The sequence below is a fragment of the Siniperca chuatsi genome, linkage group LG4 (genome assembly GCF_020085105.1).
Source record: "Siniperca chuatsi isolate FFG_IHB_CAS linkage group LG4, ASM2008510v1, whole genome shotgun sequence".
In the NCBI taxonomy this organism is placed as follows: Eukaryota; Metazoa; Chordata; class Actinopteri; order Centrarchiformes; family Sinipercidae; genus Siniperca; species Siniperca chuatsi.
This window is the reverse complement of record NC_058045.1, coordinates 7,421,657-7,440,170: the sequence shown is the minus strand read 5'-3', so window position 1 is coordinate 7,440,170 and position 18,514 is coordinate 7,421,657. Positions and strand designations below refer to the sequence as shown.

The 18,514-nt window shown below is 40.4% G+C and overlaps 1 protein-coding gene across 2 annotated transcripts in view; it reads right to left on the bottom strand.

The window, feature by feature from the left end:
* Window positions 1–3,530: 3,530 nt before the first annotated feature.
* LOC122874837 (A disintegrin and metalloproteinase with thrombospondin motifs 20-like) overlaps window positions 3,531–18,514 on the bottom strand; it is an 89,840-nt gene continuing 74,856 nt past the window's right edge. For both annotated transcript variants that reach the window (XM_044193256.1, XM_044193257.1), the window contains 11 exons: window positions 17,790–17,957; window positions 13,484–13,657; window positions 12,475–12,645; window positions 12,030–12,236; window positions 11,710–11,839; window positions 10,726–10,820; window positions 10,532–10,626; window positions 10,222–10,355; window positions 8,518–8,609; window positions 8,080–8,184; window positions 3,531–7,762 (listed from right to left, as the gene is read on the bottom strand). In XM_044193256.1, the coding sequence (XP_044049191.1) occupies window positions 7,673–7,762; window positions 8,080–8,184; window positions 8,518–8,609; window positions 10,222–10,355; window positions 10,532–10,626; window positions 10,726–10,820; window positions 11,710–11,839; window positions 12,030–12,236; window positions 12,475–12,645; window positions 13,484–13,657; window positions 17,790–17,957 (1,461 nt within the window). In that variant the 3' untranslated portion in view covers window positions 3,531–7,672. The remainder of the gene's footprint in view (window positions 7,763–8,079; window positions 8,185–8,517; window positions 8,610–10,221; window positions 10,356–10,531; window positions 10,627–10,725; window positions 10,821–11,709; window positions 11,840–12,029; window positions 12,237–12,474; window positions 12,646–13,483; window positions 13,658–17,789; window positions 17,958–18,514) is intronic.

Sequence of the window (18,514 nt, the reverse complement as noted above, 5' to 3'; positions counted from 1 at the left end):
TGAGCCTCTATAGAACGCCATGGAAGTTAGCCAGCCAGTGCTTGTGTGATGCTTTACTACCATCTACTGGTCAGCAGCAAAGATGCATTACAATGTTTACAGAAAACTTTACCATATTACTAGAGTAGTTCAGTCCCATCGAAAGTAAGTGTGCTACTGTGTTAAATTGTAATAAATATATAATAAAAAGATAAACTAAATTATAGGAATATTAATTTTTAAAGACATTTCAATGAGAAGTCTATGCCTCACAATTAAAAATATATTTACTCAGTTTACTCTCATTAGTCTTTTCCTTGCAAATCACTGTTATTATCGATGAGGAAAATTCAGTCAGAAAAGCACAGGTGAAAAAAATTAGGTTATTGATGGCTCAGTTCCACTTAGCTGCTTTAGTTTCAGGATCCTGGTATTGTGCATGCTGGCTCACTGTCACACTGCCATGGCCTATACTCCAAGACGGTGTAAAAATATAAAGACAACATACAGTACACATAAAATAACAATACCAGCACACACACCGAAAGATGTTGTTCTTTATACAACTAGTCAGGATGAAATGCAGCAAACACAATGGTTTAGAGAGGAAAGAGATGGCAGTATTGTTGCTGTATCTTTCGCCGCTCAGTAGGTTCATAAGTTAACACTTTTCTTTGGAGAAAACTGTAATATAATAATAAAATGGAGGGAAAGAAGTGGAGAGAGGAGAACCCACAGAGCCCGGACAGAGACCCGGCCTTTAAACCTATAGCTGTCAGGCTGGAACAAATCAGCTTCCTGGAATAACCTATACACTCATTCACTCAGCTAATCAGAGAGGCTCACCTGCAGCCCATTAGACACACAGAGCCACAGCAGGTTCACCAGAGGGGGAAGGAGAAAGACATCCACAAGCACACAGAGTGGGTTAACCCTAATACACAAATATACAAACACAATTTCATCATACGACCTTGGGGTTGTAACATGTCCAAAGGCTCCAGTGTCAGCCAGCAAGGAGGAATTTAATGCACCTGCACTTTACAGGAACACCTGTATGGACCTATCTGCACAGTATACACACTTCACAGTCATCAGTATCACCTGTTATTATTTCAAGTTTTACATTGTTATGTCACTTTTTTTTTCTTCCTACAAAAGAACTTTCATGTAATAATGTTGCAGTATATTATTTTTATTATTATTATTTATATGCTAAAGTTTTCTCTGGACATTTCACATTGTCTTTGTCTCAGTCAGTTCTGCTCTTATGAATTACACATAACATAACCCATCACAGCTGTCTCCAACAGGGACAGGGAATGTAAGAGCTTGTTTGATACAATAGGGGTCACTGTTTGCTCATTTTAAGGCCCTGTTTCTTTGGGTGACTAGTTGGATACCTTTTAGAATATAATTCACCAGAAATACCACTGTAATGTAATGGTGTGTTATGAGATATGACAAAGGTTAATCAGTTAGCTTTATATACCTGTATTTTAAGTGGCAGATATGGTTGCAATACTACTTCTTAGATACTATTGTACTTTTAATGCTAGATATGATATTGCCTTGGAAACAACACAGAAAAACGTCTGGGATGTATTTCAGTAACATTTTGAAAAACCACATTAAACTTAAGCGTTTCACAAAATGTAATTATAAAATGATTTGCCTGAGAGATTGAGTGTGTCGCTTCAGTGTGTCAGTGCAAACGGGTTGAATGGTGGTTTCTGGATGCATGCTCTTTAGAGCAGGTGGCAGCTGCATATTGCATTGGAATGTCTGTGCTGTTACCTCAAAGCAAACTCTGCTTCATGGTAAACATCAATCATTAGTGAATTTTATGAGGATTCTCGGTGCAGGTTTGTGTTTTTCGGCTCAGTCATTAAAGATGTCTGGTTTATGCTCACAGCAAGCAGGCCTGGTAAGCTTTTTCCTAACTTCATAGCCTGGAGAGTCTGGAAGGACCTCAGCACAGCTTGGTTTCACTGGAAAACTGCTTTTGAGGGAGTTGTTGTCGTGCTTCAGGACTCTTCCAAATACTTAGATTAGATTTTAGGAACCAAGGCAGGCTTCTGGCAAGAAATCAAAGCAGTTCTTGAGGGACCACAGTATCTGTTTTCATTTAATGTACAAAGCTATCTCTGTGCAATGAGCCCTGTGGCTTGTATATAAACCTTTGTTGAAGTACCTGCACCTTTATTACTGAGTCATTTTTGTGACATAATTTCTCGAAAATGGTACTTTCCACCTCTTGGTGAAGTTGTCAAAGCTTACAGAGAACTTACCTCATTCTTACCTCATAACAATTTGATGAGTCATCGGACAGTTGACAGCATCAGCTGTTTCCAGGACTCAAGAATATGTGTACTTCAGCGAGAAATGGATTTAAAGGTATTTGCTCTGTTTATGTGTCTCTTAAGTGGAGCTGAACTCCAGAAAGGCATGTTGTGGAAATGCAACCTGCACCACTAAGTGAATCCACATGGAGCCACAATCTGGCGAGCACCAGCACCCAGCCAGCACTGACCTGCTGCCCTTCTTTATTAACCTATTGGCCTCCCTGTGGTGGAGATAAACTTTGCTATGGTGATACCAAAGACTTGAGTTTTTACTCACACAATTTTGTTTTAACAGATTTTTTATTGTCTCTTGGTACGCCACTTGGATGTTTACCCTTCACTGCGCAGAAAGATGTATGTCCAGAGTTTGACACGAGAAGCCTGCTTTTTTTCATCTGCTGAAGGGAGAAAATTTCTCTGTGGTTGTCTTAGAATATGCTTATAGTTTAAGACGTGTACAAATGAGCATGATTTTATGGAATCACAGCTCGTTTCGAAGCTAGTTGTGGTCCAATATGCAACTTACACGCTTACAGTGTAATGTGGAGACTTGAAGCCTCCAGTGAGACAGTGAGAATGGGCTTTTCAGTGAAGATGGAGAAATCTTGTGTCTAGTAGTTAACATTTTGAAATAAACATAAATAAAAATAAATTGTAAATTCATAGATTCTGGATTTTTTTAATTAAAGAGAAAGAGTAGATGTAATTTTAATGACGTAATTTTTGTGGAACTTTTGTGGAAAAACTATATCAGACACAAATTAAATATTCAAAGCAATCATTTTTATATTTCTTAAAACATGTCTTGAGGGGATCTTTAATGTTGTAACAAGACTAATAGTTTACAGCTATGCTAGTGGTTCTGTAAGGGGGTACTTAGACAAAGCGGTGATGTTAGCAAAGTTTTGGACAAATTAAAATTTTGTCCAGATGATGGCACTAGATGAGAAATCACAACAAACAAACAAATTATCCTGATGGGGAACATTAGTGTCTATACCAAATTTCATTGCAATCCAGCCAATAGTTGGTATTATATATATATCTCTCTTATATTTCACAAAAAAACAAACGTGTCAACCTCATGGTGGCGCGAGACGAAAATTCAGGGGATCACCAATGTCAATAGGATTCATCCTCTGGGGAATTCAAAACATGTTGTTTTTTGTTAAATGTATTATGCAAATAAAATAAACATAAATCAACTTGTGAGTCAGCTGAAAAGCATTTTTTATTATTACTTCTTTTTTACAGCGTTAGCATAGTAGCAAGACTTACAGTATTGGTATGATTAGTAATCATAGCACCATAATCAATCATTCATTTCTTTTATACAGGCTACACACATACTGTACTGTAGGTACATATGATTCGTAAAAACATCTTTGGATAAACCATGGCAAACAAGCACACTGTTTCTCTATTCAGTACCAATGCCCATTCAATATTTAGCACACTGTTTACAATTCAAGTATGAATATTAAAAATACACATATATCATAAGTTACAAATCTTAACGGTTATTACAAAAAAAAACAAACAGGATTACATTTCTACAAAATTTATGGCACATAGTGCATCAAGTATTCTTTAACTTTCTGATACAGACCTCATAGAACAATTGACCATGATAAAAATGAATGATGGCCAAAGGTTTTCTAGCTGCTCATTTACTTTATATTTATTTTTCAGCCATTCTTTAAATCGAAAGAAGCTGCATTGTCTGAGAAGAAGAAAATTCTATTCTATCTATTTTCTAACTTTGGTTAAAGCTTAACATCAGAGTGCCAGCATGTTAGGTTGCTTGATAGTTGAAGCAGTGGTCATGGCGAAAGTCATTTATAATGAGTTAAGTACTACTCAAGAGCATATTTCCTCATGCAGTGGTTTATTTGACATATCTGATATATCTGGCAACCTTGCAGCTACATTTTCAGCTACATTAATGAGAGGACCATTACATGTGTTATAAGTAGACCCTACATCTGCTAAAGAGCCAAAAGCCAGTGTTTTCCTTCTCAAGATCAGAGGTAATTCCAGTAGTCCAAAAGCACCATTCAAAATATCCTAATTTATGGTTAGTGGTTATACACTACAAAAAGTAGTAGGCTAATGCCTTTTTTAGCAAAGCAGACAAAAGACAAAAAACATCAGACAATGGCTTCTCCGTTGGTAGTAGTCATTGTACCTTAAAACACAGAACATATCTACAGTCATTACAGAATAAATACGGTCAAACATAAATATATTACAACACATATCTCAGTAGAGTATGGATGTTTGTGAGAGGTAGGGGTTGCAGGTACCTACGGTAGGCCCAATGGAGGGTGTGAGGTGAGACACCACACCTGATACTGTGTCACGGTGTAACAGATGAGAACTTGTCTGTGTGGTGTAATTAGAGAAAAACACCTATAAAAATCTAAAAATAAAAGAATCCTCATGGTTTAAAAAAGCCACAGAAAATGTTTATACTGTACTTAAACACTAGGAAATACTGAAAAATTTCAGCTATTTCCTCACAGCACTATTGTTTATTCTATCTCTATGTGACAGCCATATATGTCAGTCAGTGGACCATCTACGCAGGTTAAAGTAGTTTTGTGAAATACCTGACAGCAGATGACAGCAGACAGACTTTAGAAATACACAACAATGAAAATTAAAATGATCTGTTGTTGTTCTAAAGGCTCTTCACGTTCTCCTAACGTTTCACCTCTGACATAAGGCAGGTCTGGAAGGAAATCAGCAGTTAGTTACTAACTTACTCTTTCTATAAGTCTTGAGCTCCAAAGGAATAGATAGACATTTTGGGAAATACACGTATTCACTTTCTTGCCAAGAGAAGATGAGAAGATCGATACCACTCTCATGTCTGTACTGTAAATATGATGCTAGTCAGCCAGCAGCCAGTCAGCGTAGCTTAACATAAAGGCTGGAAATGGGGGAAAACAGACAAAACTGGCTCTGTCCAAAGGTAAAGATGCTAGGCTAAAGGTGCACTCAATAATTTTTTTATTTGGCCAATCAGAGGCTTACAGTCCTCTGTCAATCAAAAAAAAATTCACCAATAAGCCGCTTGAACCAGTTGTCAATCAGTTTTTAAATCAGCTAATCATCTTTCTCATAGGGAGAAGGGGAAGATTTGACACGCACAGGCAAAGTTGCCTTGTTTCTCAAAGTTTAGATCCTAAGGTCTCAGCTCTAGTCAAAGGATCAAAGTATCAACAGACAGCAACGTTTTTAATCAACATTTTAAAGTGGAAGTAGATAACTTTTCATCATAACAGAATATGGGAACTTTCACCACTGCTCATTTTAGAAATCACACGTCACAAGTTTTGTTCGAAAGCTAGATGCTGGCAGCTAATGAGCTACCACAGGTTGTATGCAGTAAACTGCAAACTAATGTTAGCTAACTCGCTAACCTCTATGGGAAATTACAGTAGTAAGCTAACAGGCTAGAAAAGCACTGGAAACCGGAAGTGCAGTAGTGCCCTTGCCTTACCAAAGTCGGAACAAACTTTTAAATTAGGCCTTGTAGATCTAATATGAGTGAATATTCAGCATCTGGATTGCTTATTTCTTGTCTCAGATTTGTTCAGAAACAGATTTTGGTGGACTGCTGAGGTGAAATAAGTGAAAGTTTACGTAGCCTACTTCATACAACAGAACCCTGCTACGCATGCTCAAACCCCACTGGCTCACAGAACTAGGGTCCTCAGGAGGGAGGACTGCAGGTGGACCCTTCTCCGCCCACCGGGATGATCCTGGGAAAATTAAGGCTCACTAGCTAATGCTGGAAGCCAGAAACAAACATATATGATCCATTGTTTGTTTGATAATCTAAACAAAGAACACAAAGTTTTCTTGCGGTGGCCTTTCTAAAATGAGCAGTGGTAAAAGTTACTATATTCTGTTATGATCAAGGAGTTGTTTTGATCAAGCCATAAGCATTAGACAGGCGCGCTAGCTAGTTTAAAAGTTGTCTGGTACAATGGAGCGTGAGTTGTTTGTGTACCTCTCCCTTAATAATACTCTGAAGTGATTCGCTGAATTAAAAAGTGATTGAAAACTGGTTCAGGCGGTGTATTGGTGAAATTAGTTTTTGACTGACTGATTGGCCAAATTAAACAAGGATTGATAGTTACCACGTCCTCTCAAAGTCTCCGATCTGCAGAGATACAAACTTGGCTTATTCAAGAAATAGTCTGGCACCTAGCCCCCATAAAACCATGTTTTTTTTTTTTTTTACAATTTGGTTTTTGTGCAGGTTAAACAAATGGAATACAACATGTTAATTAGTGAGCTTTAGAGCTGCTGGCAGGCAAATTCAGAGTTACCTTCAGACAGAGCCAGGCTAGCTGCTTTCCCCTGTTTCAGTCTTTGTGCTAAGCTAAGCTAACCGGCTTCATATTTACTGTACACACATGAATGGTATTGATCTACTCATCTGACTCTCAACAATAAAGTAAATGAGCTTAAAAGCCAAACCATTCCTTTACTCATTTAGTAGTCGCAAAAAAATACTATGAGTTTTGTGTTGTTGTTAATACTTCTTTTTTATATCAGGCTAATGGCTGTAAAACAATAACATAACCATCCCTCATATACTATTTCAATGTCTGTCTGTAGCACTTCTTTGTCACCAGAGGACTGCAATGATTATTACATACATACAGTATATTGATTTTTATACTATCTCATTGATTGCAAGTCAGTTAGATAAGTGGTAACTACATGCGGAGTGGAGCTGTAAATATAAATATCTATGTACCGTAGAAGGTAACATATAACAAGATTAGTTCCAGCCACAAAATTCTGGATTTTTTTTTTTTTTTACCAGACAATTTTTTTTTTTTACAGAAGCACCGTTAGAAAAAGTTATTTTTTAAAGATGAGAATTTCTTTTTTGAAGAGTTTTTTCTACTATTTGTGTAGTTGCTTTCCCAGTGTTTTGAAGTAGTGTATCCCTTTGTTTGATGCTAAAAAAAAAATACATACCAGTGTAAAAAAAAAAAAAATAATAATCATTTTAGGTTCCAAAGCGCAGACATGTTTGATGGCCATTGCAACACTGTTGGCAAGCAAATATTGCTGGCTCTTCTTCAGAGTTAGCAGTTTGGATGAAGGACCTGACAGTGGCCCTGTAGCACTGCGCAGTACGTAGTGTCTTGTATGTTTTAGCTGCCGTTTGGGAACTGGGGATGTTACTGTAGGACGATTACTGTTAAATGCTCCTCCGCCACACTCACAGATGACTATGGGGTCCAACAAATCACTACTATTGCATGTTCCTGGGCTACTGTCTTCAGGATAGATTTAGGGGTTTGGTCTCTGCATGACCCTCAGTGGACATGAAGGAGTAGGCCGTTGTGCGCCTGGGGAATGCACTTCCCACAGAAACCACCACAACGACCGTAGATTCTTGTTCCATCCTACAGACAAAGACCAATGAGAGAGGAAAGAGTGGGCAAAGGGCAGCTATTTACGCAGAGAATGAAGGCTTCATAAATGTCAGTGGGGATTCCTCTTCAGCGAATCAGACAGAAACACAACATGGCAATTCAGATGACATTTCAGAGCAACAATCTCATCCCAGTACTCCAAGACCCAAGCACAATTACATCCCAGTAAAGTGACAACTATACATTTATAACATAATACATTCTTTAAGAGCCAAATAGCAACAGTCAAAAGACAACCATACAATACAAAAGAAAACCATTTTATAAACCTACTGTTAGCTTCTTACCTCAGATCTGTGGACTTTGACAGAAACATAGTTGCCCTGAGATATCCACTTGGTGGCCTCAGCCACTTTGAGGCCAGTGCCAATCAGATTAATGCTGAACTGGCCCTGAAAACACACATCAGACTGAGTTATTTCTGAGCAGTTATTTAACGAGGAAGGTCAAGCTCATTCATATTTCCAGAAAAGGTCTATGGCAATAACTGCAGAAGGAGGGGCTTAAGCACATACTACTATGCGGTGAGCACTTTCAATGGAGTAATAGAGTAGTTGGAAGTTATTGCCTAGGTCAAGGCATATTCCCCACAGGTCCAGGGAATTACAGTAGCAAAAGTTTAGTAAAAAGCTCTCTTCTTTGACTTTCAGGCAAATATATGGCACAAAAAAAGACACATGAAGCATTTCTATGCTCTAGGCCACAATGTACAGCATTTCACCAACCTGTGGACACTTGGCTGCACTATAACAATCTCCCGCTGTAGCAAAGGGCACAGGTCGACCAAGAAGAGTCTGGGAAAACTGGAGGTCTGTTACTGGTAAACAGCAAAGATATAAATCTAGAGTCACAATGTGCAACAGCAGAAGTAAACATAGACGGAAGACAGCTGCTCTAAGGTAAATAACCACACAGAGCATCTTCAACTACAGTTTATGTATTTAAAATATCACTGCAGGGGTGATGTCACTTCACTGTCACATCACCAGATGTTTTTACTATTTCTAAAAGACTTCTTTCATTGCAATCATTGCAAAAAAGTTCTTGCAATGATTCGGGGTTTGAATTTGAATCCAGTAAGTAATTTGTTTATCAACTCTAAACCCTTAAAATACCAATCAAATCTATTTCATTTTGAACAGTTTTACATAAAAAAAAGTTATGAATATCTTAAAATTCAAAAGGTAAAAATCAAAGAATGACCTTCAAATAACTAAAACTTATATTTGCTATGATACAATATGTAGCTATTATATAATGACTACCTGAATGTTTTGTGCATTGCTCTTACAAAAAAGAGAGAAAAGAAATAACCAAAGATTTGATGAGAGATTATTTCACTTAGAGCTTATGAATTATGTATTTCACCAACCTGGAATCAAATCCATAATGAAACCAGCTATTGGAAACCACCCCTATGTACAGTATATCCCTCCTATTACAGTCGATTTGTGAATTAACTGGTGTAAATCTGGTATAAATTGTTTTACATTCCGAATTCAGTGACTCAATCTGAACCTTGTTTCCCTGACTCTCCTGTTCATTCCCATTTATCCTGCATTGTCACACATGATGACCATGACCAGTATCTTTTCCTGCCCTCCCTTCAAGTTGCCTGTATAAACTGATGATAAAATTCATGAGATGCTTCCCTTCATCTTGAACTCATTATCCCCCCCTCAGCTCTCCTGAAGCCGCCTGAAAGCCAAATTAGTACCATGCAGAGGGGTAGGAACATGTGCTGTCAGGACCCAGACCAGACGAAGAGGATGGGAGGATGACTATGTAGGTTCTAATCCAACTTCCCCTCAGCACACACACACACACACACACAGTACACTAATCCACATACTCTAATCAAAGGCATACTTGGACACAACAGGGAAGGTGGAGCTGACTGTAATAATGAGCAGAGGAACATGGCCTGAAGATGTGTGTGTATTAGTGTACAGTATGTGTGTCTGTGAATGTGTGATTGCTCGCATGCTAGTATGAGTAAGTGTTTGATATTGATGCGGCTGCATGCATGGGTGTGTTCGCTTGTGTCTTCAGGTCTTCTTGTTTGTGCTTGCCAAAGGGAAAATGAGTGAGGCAGCATCACATACTGTCTGTCTGCGCTTGAGAGCAGGCACGCAGGTCTGTATGTGCACGCATGCATTCCTTTATTCTCGTGCTCACGTGTTTGTGCTGAGAGGCCCGGTTTCAAGTCCTTCGCCTAGTGATGTGAACATGGTGCGCTGAAAGGTCATTATTTTGATTTCAGAGGAGAGCGCGTGGGGAAAGAAGCACATACTGCATTCGGACAGCCCGGGCTTTTGGACAAGGCAGTATTAAGCACTACGGGACGAGGCGTCTGAGGGTTAAAACAACACTGATGTGTGGTCTCATTACAGCAGACAGTGTAAGGCAATTGCACAGTAATTACGCACTCATTATCCTCAGGGAGCTCAGGTCCAGACGAATTTTGTGGAAGAGTGTATATCCCGCTGCGGAGTAGTCGTTCCTACAGTCACAGTCCTGTCTTCGGGTGCCGTTATAGGGACATTCAAAGGGGTTCAGAAACCTTTGTGTTAAGAACAACAAGTATTAGGATTTATTTAAGACAAACACAGGAATCTGAACACTATATTATATACACATGCAAAACAGTCATTCTGATTTACACATCACATAATCCTATTTGAAGCTACACTGAGGAACAGCTCACGTGGCTATCGGTCATCGCTGCATTATACACACCTGTGTCCATACACTTCGGAGTAGTTGTCTGTCTGACCGCTGCGCAAGGTCACATACTCCTTAGGGAAATCAGTCTGCATCTCAGCACAATAAATCTGAGGCCAAACACATTGAGACAACAGATAAGAGCCTGTGGGGAAGCTGCAGTTTGAGTCATGATGTCTGTAGGAGCAATTCTGACAGGACAGACACACCTGTAGGATCCGGGACTTGACTTTGAGATAGTATTCCCCATCTATCTTCACACCCTGTCTCATCTGGACCTCTCGGCAGGACGTGAACAACCGGCCTGGGAAAAGAAATGTGAAGGGAGGAAGGAGAGGTTTTAGTGCACCAGCAAAGAAACAGGAAACTTTGACACTGACGTCTGCCACCACCTTTGAAAGTCATGATTTTTAGCCACTCTTCTTGTGCAAGCCAGTCAATAAATCTGTCGTCAACAAATGCTTAGAAAGATTGCAAAAGCTAATAAATTAAACACTACTATGAGAAAGGGTTGTAACCTGGTTCACGTCTTCTTAAATGAGAGCTGTTGTAAATGTCTCATTATTTGTGTTGCCTCCTCTGTTCTCCCAGAGCGCTGTAGAGCTCATATCACGCTGATTAGCTGATTAGCATTAATACTTGACCGCAGAACTGGCTGTCACCCGAGCATATCATTTTAATTTCGACTGTGCCTGACTTGGCAGACGCCAAGTCAGGAATAAACAGCCCAGTGCGGCAGTACTGAAACATCTGAAATGTGGGGGAGCGAACCTTACAGCGCTGTAAAATGCAAGTTCAAAATGATGGCTGCCTCGGCCACAGCACACACCCCTGAGGCATTTTGACAGATGGTCCATTTCACAATTTGCAGAAAACTGCTGACTGTCTATTTATTGTTCCACTAAGTAATCACTCCAAGAGGCTTTAAGTGGAGGTCGCTGTTCTGCCTAATGTGTTAAACCAAAGAAAAAAGCTGAGCTTCTATAAATGCAGTCAGATATGGTATTGGTTGCCATATACAGCACAGTCTATCTAATACAATCTAATATCATCACTCTACACATTCCTGGCCGGTTGGCAGTAAGCACTACATGGTTCAGAAAAGATGGTAGAATTTTTGAGTTACGTACTTAACAGCCAAACACCTCTGGGTATTTGAAATTAAGGAAGAGAAGAGAAGGAGTTTGACTCACATTCTCTGTCTTGACATGCAGCTTGAGATTCAGGTCTTTCTGAATGACGGCAGTGTTTGGACGGTTGGCCTTTGGAGGTCACGCACTCCACTCTGCGCTCCATCACTCCTGCCCCGCAGGTCTGCGAACACTGGTATACACACAAAGGCATTCAATTGCACAGCTACAAAACAATTAACAAATAAGCTGCAACCAGATCCAAATCCACAAATGAGATTTATCAGCAGAACCGTAAAATGCACCAGTCATCAAAATGTTTTGTGAAAATACTGATTAGCTAAGAGGATTTCTCACAGCCTAACAAGTGTTTTCTGTTTCACCTTGCTCCATGGGCCAACTTTCCAGTAGGTTGTGTGCGGGCAGTCCCTGAGGAGGCACGGCCGGGTGCCAGGAGGGTGGGGCTCAGGGCAGTGGGTGCTGCCAGAGGAGGACTGGGCAGCAGCATACGGGCGCAGAGCCTGAGAGGAGGGCATCACGGAGCAGGAGACTATACGCTGCTGGTAGCCCACACCGCAGCTGGCAGAGCACTGAGCCACACACAGATACACACACATTGACAGTTACTAACACTGGCATGAGTAAATGTTTGCACAGAGCAGTAATATAAAATTAATGCTTCCCTTTATTAAGCTGATTTCTCTTGAAATATAGATTGTAGATGTTGTGCTGAAACGATTAGCTAATTACGTAAATTAGTAGTAGTTAGATAACAAATATTGAGTTTGAGAAAAAAATTCATCGCTTTATTTCTTCTTTTATTCCTACCTGTGACCATTCGCCTGTAATCCACATGTAGTGGCAGGGAGCTCCTTTGCAGGGCTGGTGTGATGGTGGCTGGGGCGACGGCTCACAGTAATCATCCTGGACGGTTGTCTTCCCCGGGCCCATGCACCCCACCTTCCTGCTTCTCATGCCTTCTCCACAGGTGGCATTACACTAAAAGGAAAATGTAACACAGGAAGAAATCAGTAAGTGAAGAAGAGTTGGCAGAGGGGGGGCAGTGTTGTACTTTCAGTAAGAACATCACTGACTTCTCAGACTCCTGCTTGCCTTGGACACTCCTTATTATGTAAAGGTTTACACAAGTACAATCGCAACATTAGCTCTGGTTGACGTTACCATAACAGATAAAAGTTAAGCTGGTTTCCCTCAGTCCCCAGGAATGGTTTACAGTATAGGAGCATTTACAAGTAATGACATGGACCAGAATCTTAAAATTAATTAAAAGAAAATCAGCTGTGTGTAGATTTTATGACAATGTCTTTATATTTCATGAGAACAGAAAAGATTTCAGGGCCAATATGTGAATGAGATGAGACTGTAAGTTCTCAAGGCAACACAGCCAGGAATCTGAACGCAAACATTCCTCCAGCAGGAGGATACAGTGCTATGTCCCTACATGGTGCCTCTCTTTTATGCCTCACTTTTGAGGACAAAGCACAGGACATTAAAGAAAGATGAGCAAAGAAAAAAAAAAAAACTGCTAGCGTGACACGGAACAGTGATATTCAGCAGGACAAAAGGGATGATGGCCATCGGTACTTTGAGGTTTGTTAGAAGTTACCGACTGATGGTTATCACCAAAGCCCTCATGACTGACACAAGAGAGCAAGGGTATCTGCAGGTCGTCCATTTAATGGTGTAGAGAAAGAGAGGAAGAGCGGAGATCTCAGCCAATAAAAACCTTAATAAGACGCTTAAACATCTGTTCATCTTTCTCACACTGGGAGACTGAGAGCAAGGGGCGGGGGAGAAAGAATTAGTCTGTACTTACTTCTTCCCATTCGCCAGCGACCCAAGTGTAATGTGTGCATTCTGCAGTTTGGCATGGCCGGACAATGGCAGGACGCTGGTGAACATCACATAAACCCTGTCTGACCCGTCCAGTGCCTTTTAGTCTGCAGTAAACATCTCGGTTCTGAACTCCGACTCCACAGGTGACAGAACACTAGTAAAATAGACACAGAACACACATCTGATTGAGAAAAAGGCAGTAAATGGAGACTTGGTTTGTGGCATACACATTTGTTCTTGTGTTTCTCATACTGTACAGTATACAGCCAAGAATATAACGGGAGTATACTACTTATTTTCATGCCATTCCAACCTCAATCCTCACAGAGCTGATCTTAAAGGAGCACTCAACTGATTTTACACATGAAGTTCAGTTTACTCCTCATGGGGAGTACTACTCAGCCTGTGTAAACAGTTGTATAATGTCTTTTGTGGCTCTGGAGGGAGCTTTTCAAAGGTTGAAAAATGCCATCAGGGTTATCTCGGCTTGGACTTGGGTTACAGACTGAAGGGTAGTCTTTAAAGGTCCAGTGTGTAGAATTTAGGAGGAGCTATTGGCAGAAATGGAATATAATATTTATAAGTATGTTTTCATTAGTGTATAATCACCTGAAAAATAAGAATCGTTGTGTTTTCATTACCTTAGAATAAGCCCTTTATATCTACAGAGGGAGCAGGTCCCCTTCCGCAGAGGCCGCCGTGTTGCACCACCATGTTTCTACAGTAGCCCAGAACGGACAAACCACACACTGGCTCTAGATAGGGCCTGTTGTAGTTTCTCCTACACGTTTGGAAGGGGAGGGTGAGGCAAGCAGTATTCAAATAGTTGCAATCTGCAATTTCACCACTAGATGCCACCAAATCCTACACACTGCTCCTTTAAAAGAAGTGGGGGAGGTCTAATGAAAGACGCAACTGAGTTGCATTATGGGAAATGTAGAATCCAGTATTTTGGAGTTTGACCAATACTATGGACTAAAAGTCAGGATATGTCGGCCTTTTGCTGCTTAGATTTTTGACCATTCTTTTATAAACCTGTCTCTGACCCCAACTTTATGGAAGAATGCTAAACACTGGATTACCCCTTTAAAGTGAGACTATGCAACTACAGGATAATTGCACATTGAATTCACCTTCATTTCCCAAGATTCTCTTGAGTCAGTTTCTTTAAAGACATTATTATTAGGGGACCTGGCTAAGAGCGAGTGGAACGCATGGATGTGTCATTTGCTGCAAATGTGTCCCAGTGGCTAACCACGGTACTGCAACAAGAAAAATCCTCTTTGGCCAATCAGCATTCTTCTCATATACCACCTTTATAAAAGACATGTCTGTAAAACTGTTGACAGGTCATCTTGAACAGCTAACAAGTTCAGCTAACAGTTTGTATTTTGAATTTTTATCCCATGCAGTTTAATATTTGTTAAACTTTCCCAAAGGCTAGGAAAGCTATTTTTAGGTGCGAGATGTCATCTCTAAGTAAAGGGCTCAGGGAAAGAGACACGAATCTGCATTTGCACTGGGCCGCACAATGTGGAAGCAAAGTTGGTTAAACAACAAAATCTATTTGAAGTTTGCTACCATAAGCTACTAAGTAGGGCTGTGAGTGTATTTAAATAAGTAAGGGTGTGTTTTATAGCTCATGAACTCAAGCTGTCATTTGCAACTTAATAAATCCAACGCCAGTTTGTCATTTCTTTGTGAGACGTATATCTGGGGTCACACAAAGGTCTATCTCAAACATCTCTTTGATGTGCTTTGAGAAGCATACCTGCATACTGAGGAAGCACTAAGGCTCGAGCTGATCAGCCTGATTTCACTTTAACTCTCCTACAGACCTCAAAGAACAGTGCCAGGCCTCAGTGATTTCTCACAGTCAGAAAATCTGCGCATTATACAGCGACTATCAAATTTCCCGACAACTTCCAGATGTATTTGTGTGTTTGTATTCATTTCTCACTGCAGTTGTGTGTTATCATTACAGAGTGTGTGGTTGAATGTGAAGGGTCAAGTCCTTGAGTCTGGAAAGAGAACAAAAAGCACCATAGGAAATCTGACCTTCAAATCGAAAAATGGGTTTTTAAAATCTTACAACGCATGAAAATAGAACCTGCTGTTAAAGTGATTATAGTGACTGTTAACTGCCACAGCTAAAGAAACATGATTCTCTATTCCTGCAAATGACCTGTAGTCCTTTTATCAGAGACGGTGGGAACATCATGAAACTATTGATGATTAGGAGACTATTTTATTTCATGATAGTGTTGAGTGAGCCTCACCAGACTTGTCAGAGTCAGTTCACCCAAATTACAAAACAGATTTTCTCACTTACCTCTAGCGATATCTAGCCATGCAGATAATTTTGGTTTTTGCCCAGTTTGTGAGGTAGCCACCGTTGAGATTTCAGCCACCACCCCAATACAATGGATGTTAACTGAATTTAATTTGTGCTGCTCACAGCATAGAAAGATTAGCGTGTCCCTTAAACCCTTTTGTTTTCTTTGGAACTACTTTCTAACGAAGAAATAGACCCTATACAAACTGCTGACAGATTTTTTTGTAGATGTTTGTGATGTATTTTCAATGCTGTATGCCCTATAAATACAATTTTGTTCACCTCTATTGTATTAGGGTGGAGACAGTTTGGATAAACTAAGCCTCTAACAGCAATTTAAAATAGTACACTGAAAATATGTGCACAGAGCATTACTAACAACCAGTAAAAAGAATAAAAGATTCTTGTGTCCTTGGCTCAATTGGCAATCCACCTCCCCCCACCTCCCACCCCAAGCTCCTCTAACAAGTTGCCCATTACACCCCCAGTCAGAGGTGACTGAGAGGGCTGGGTAGCTGTGGAATAATTCAAACAGTGGGTGCTGAGGTTTCAAAGTTGTCACATGCATGGATATTAAGATATAAAACATGTCTTTATGCTCTAGTTGAGGATTTCATGGTTGCCGCGGGTATGGGGAGGAAGATGATTGCTTCCAGACACCGGTGAGAGAGAGTGAGAGGGGAGAAGGACACGCTCAAAGAGTGGGGTGTGGCGGGAGTCTTGTGGAGAGAGGCAGACGTAGGTCTTCATGGACCTTTTGGGACTCAACAGTCACTTGGAAATGAGGAGGGATATGTTAGATTTTCAAACAGGAGATGGAATGACTTTTGAGGAATCTTTTTGAAAGAATGGGTGATCAGGAAACATTGTTCATCCAAAGGGTGACAGAAAAAGTGTGGTGCAAGCCCATTCACAGATTACACATGCCTCAAAGCAGCTATAATCAATGTTTTTATCTTAACAATGGAGCATAACTACTTGTATGTGAAAAGGGTCGATCATAGTGATGAACCCACAAATAATTATCACCCGACTCTGCTTTTCCCCTCAGCTCTACAGAGCTTTATAGCATCTTTTTTACTCATTGTTTTGGTTTACTCTTAGCAATATCAACTTAAAAGTCAATAATATGTCAGTGTTGTGCTCACAGATGTTTCCCAAAACTGTGCTGTGGCTGCATGCACCTCCTCTTTGTAGCAGATATCACGGCAGTGTGGTCGGCTCCACGATGACTGCGACCTCACCCCCCGAGCGACTCCTCTATGTGCGGCCTTTGCCCTACCAGTGTCTGGCTGCACTAGTGTACAGTGGTACAGAAACCTGCTGTGCTTCAAGACGTATGCCATTCTTAACATCATGCTTTCATCTGTATGGGAGGCCAAGCTTGGCTGCATAAGCCGCAACTCTGGATCTCCGCGTTTACTGTGTTTCATTAAGATAGCATATTATGTATTTAAGCAACAAACAAATTCTTGATAAGATTTAGTGTATGGAATGTGTTTTGCATGAACACGCTTTTGTGTGTCACGTATCATACAGTGCTCTTGAAACATGCACGTGTGTGGTCTGATCAAAAGCTTCAAAAGAAGAACTCGCTCAGCATAAAGCTGTACTGTAGATTACACTACACAACTGTTTCACCTTTTTGTCTGAATATTTTAAACCTGACATCTAAATGTGAAGTGCACTACATAAACAATTTTACAGATCCAGCCTGGGGTGTTTAGTTCACACTTGAGGAAATGACACATTACTCTTGAACAAGAATAAACTGAGTGGTGATTGGACAGGTGCTCTGTGTGTACATGTCCTACATCTGCAGCCTCTGGGAAGCCTTCGGCTGTGTTTGTGCTTGTGTCTCAGCTGCTAGCAGCAGTTACTGTTACTATGGTCCCTGGGAGGCCTGGGCTATTTTGTGAGTCAAAGAAGATGGCGAGAAGAGCAAACATACCTCCCTCCACCTGTTGGCCTTCCAACTGGGGCATCCCGGCACCCGACAGGCCTTCTGTGTCCGCGGCCGAGGCAGATGACTGCAGTGCTCCTCCTCTATTTTGGTTTGGTTCTGATAAACACAGGCTATCTCTCGCTGCTTGGTCCCCCGACCACAACTCACTGAACACTGGAGAGGGAAGGGGAGAGAAGGAGTTGAAGATCATAGCTCTCAATCGCCACTGATAGTGGTCATGATCATTGGTTACAAAAAAGTACACTGTAAAGTTGTATCATGCTGTAATGAATTTTCACAGTGAAGCTAATATTTTGTTGACTAATTTTCAGTGTAATTTTTTGGCTGTAGGGGAATTTCTAAATCACATTGGTTGAATCGAAGCTTGAAAAAACTTATTTAGTGGAAAGTAGTTCCAGTGAAAATTCTTCCAGGACATTGTTTCTGAAAAGATACATTGCTGTTGAATATTTAAATGATATATTTCAGTGCTTTGAGAACCACAAATAAAATTCTATTTGCCTCCAGAGAACGTAGACACAAAATGAATCAACAGAGCCATAGACACACAAGAGCACTTGGTGCACCCACCAGCTTCCTGGTTACCATTTCATGGCCCAGTAAACACACTGCAAATAAATGTAACCAAACAACTTTAATGGATTTCACCAAAACCTTTTGTCAAACACTCACACACTGATGGAATGCAGCCAACTATTTAACCTGTAAAC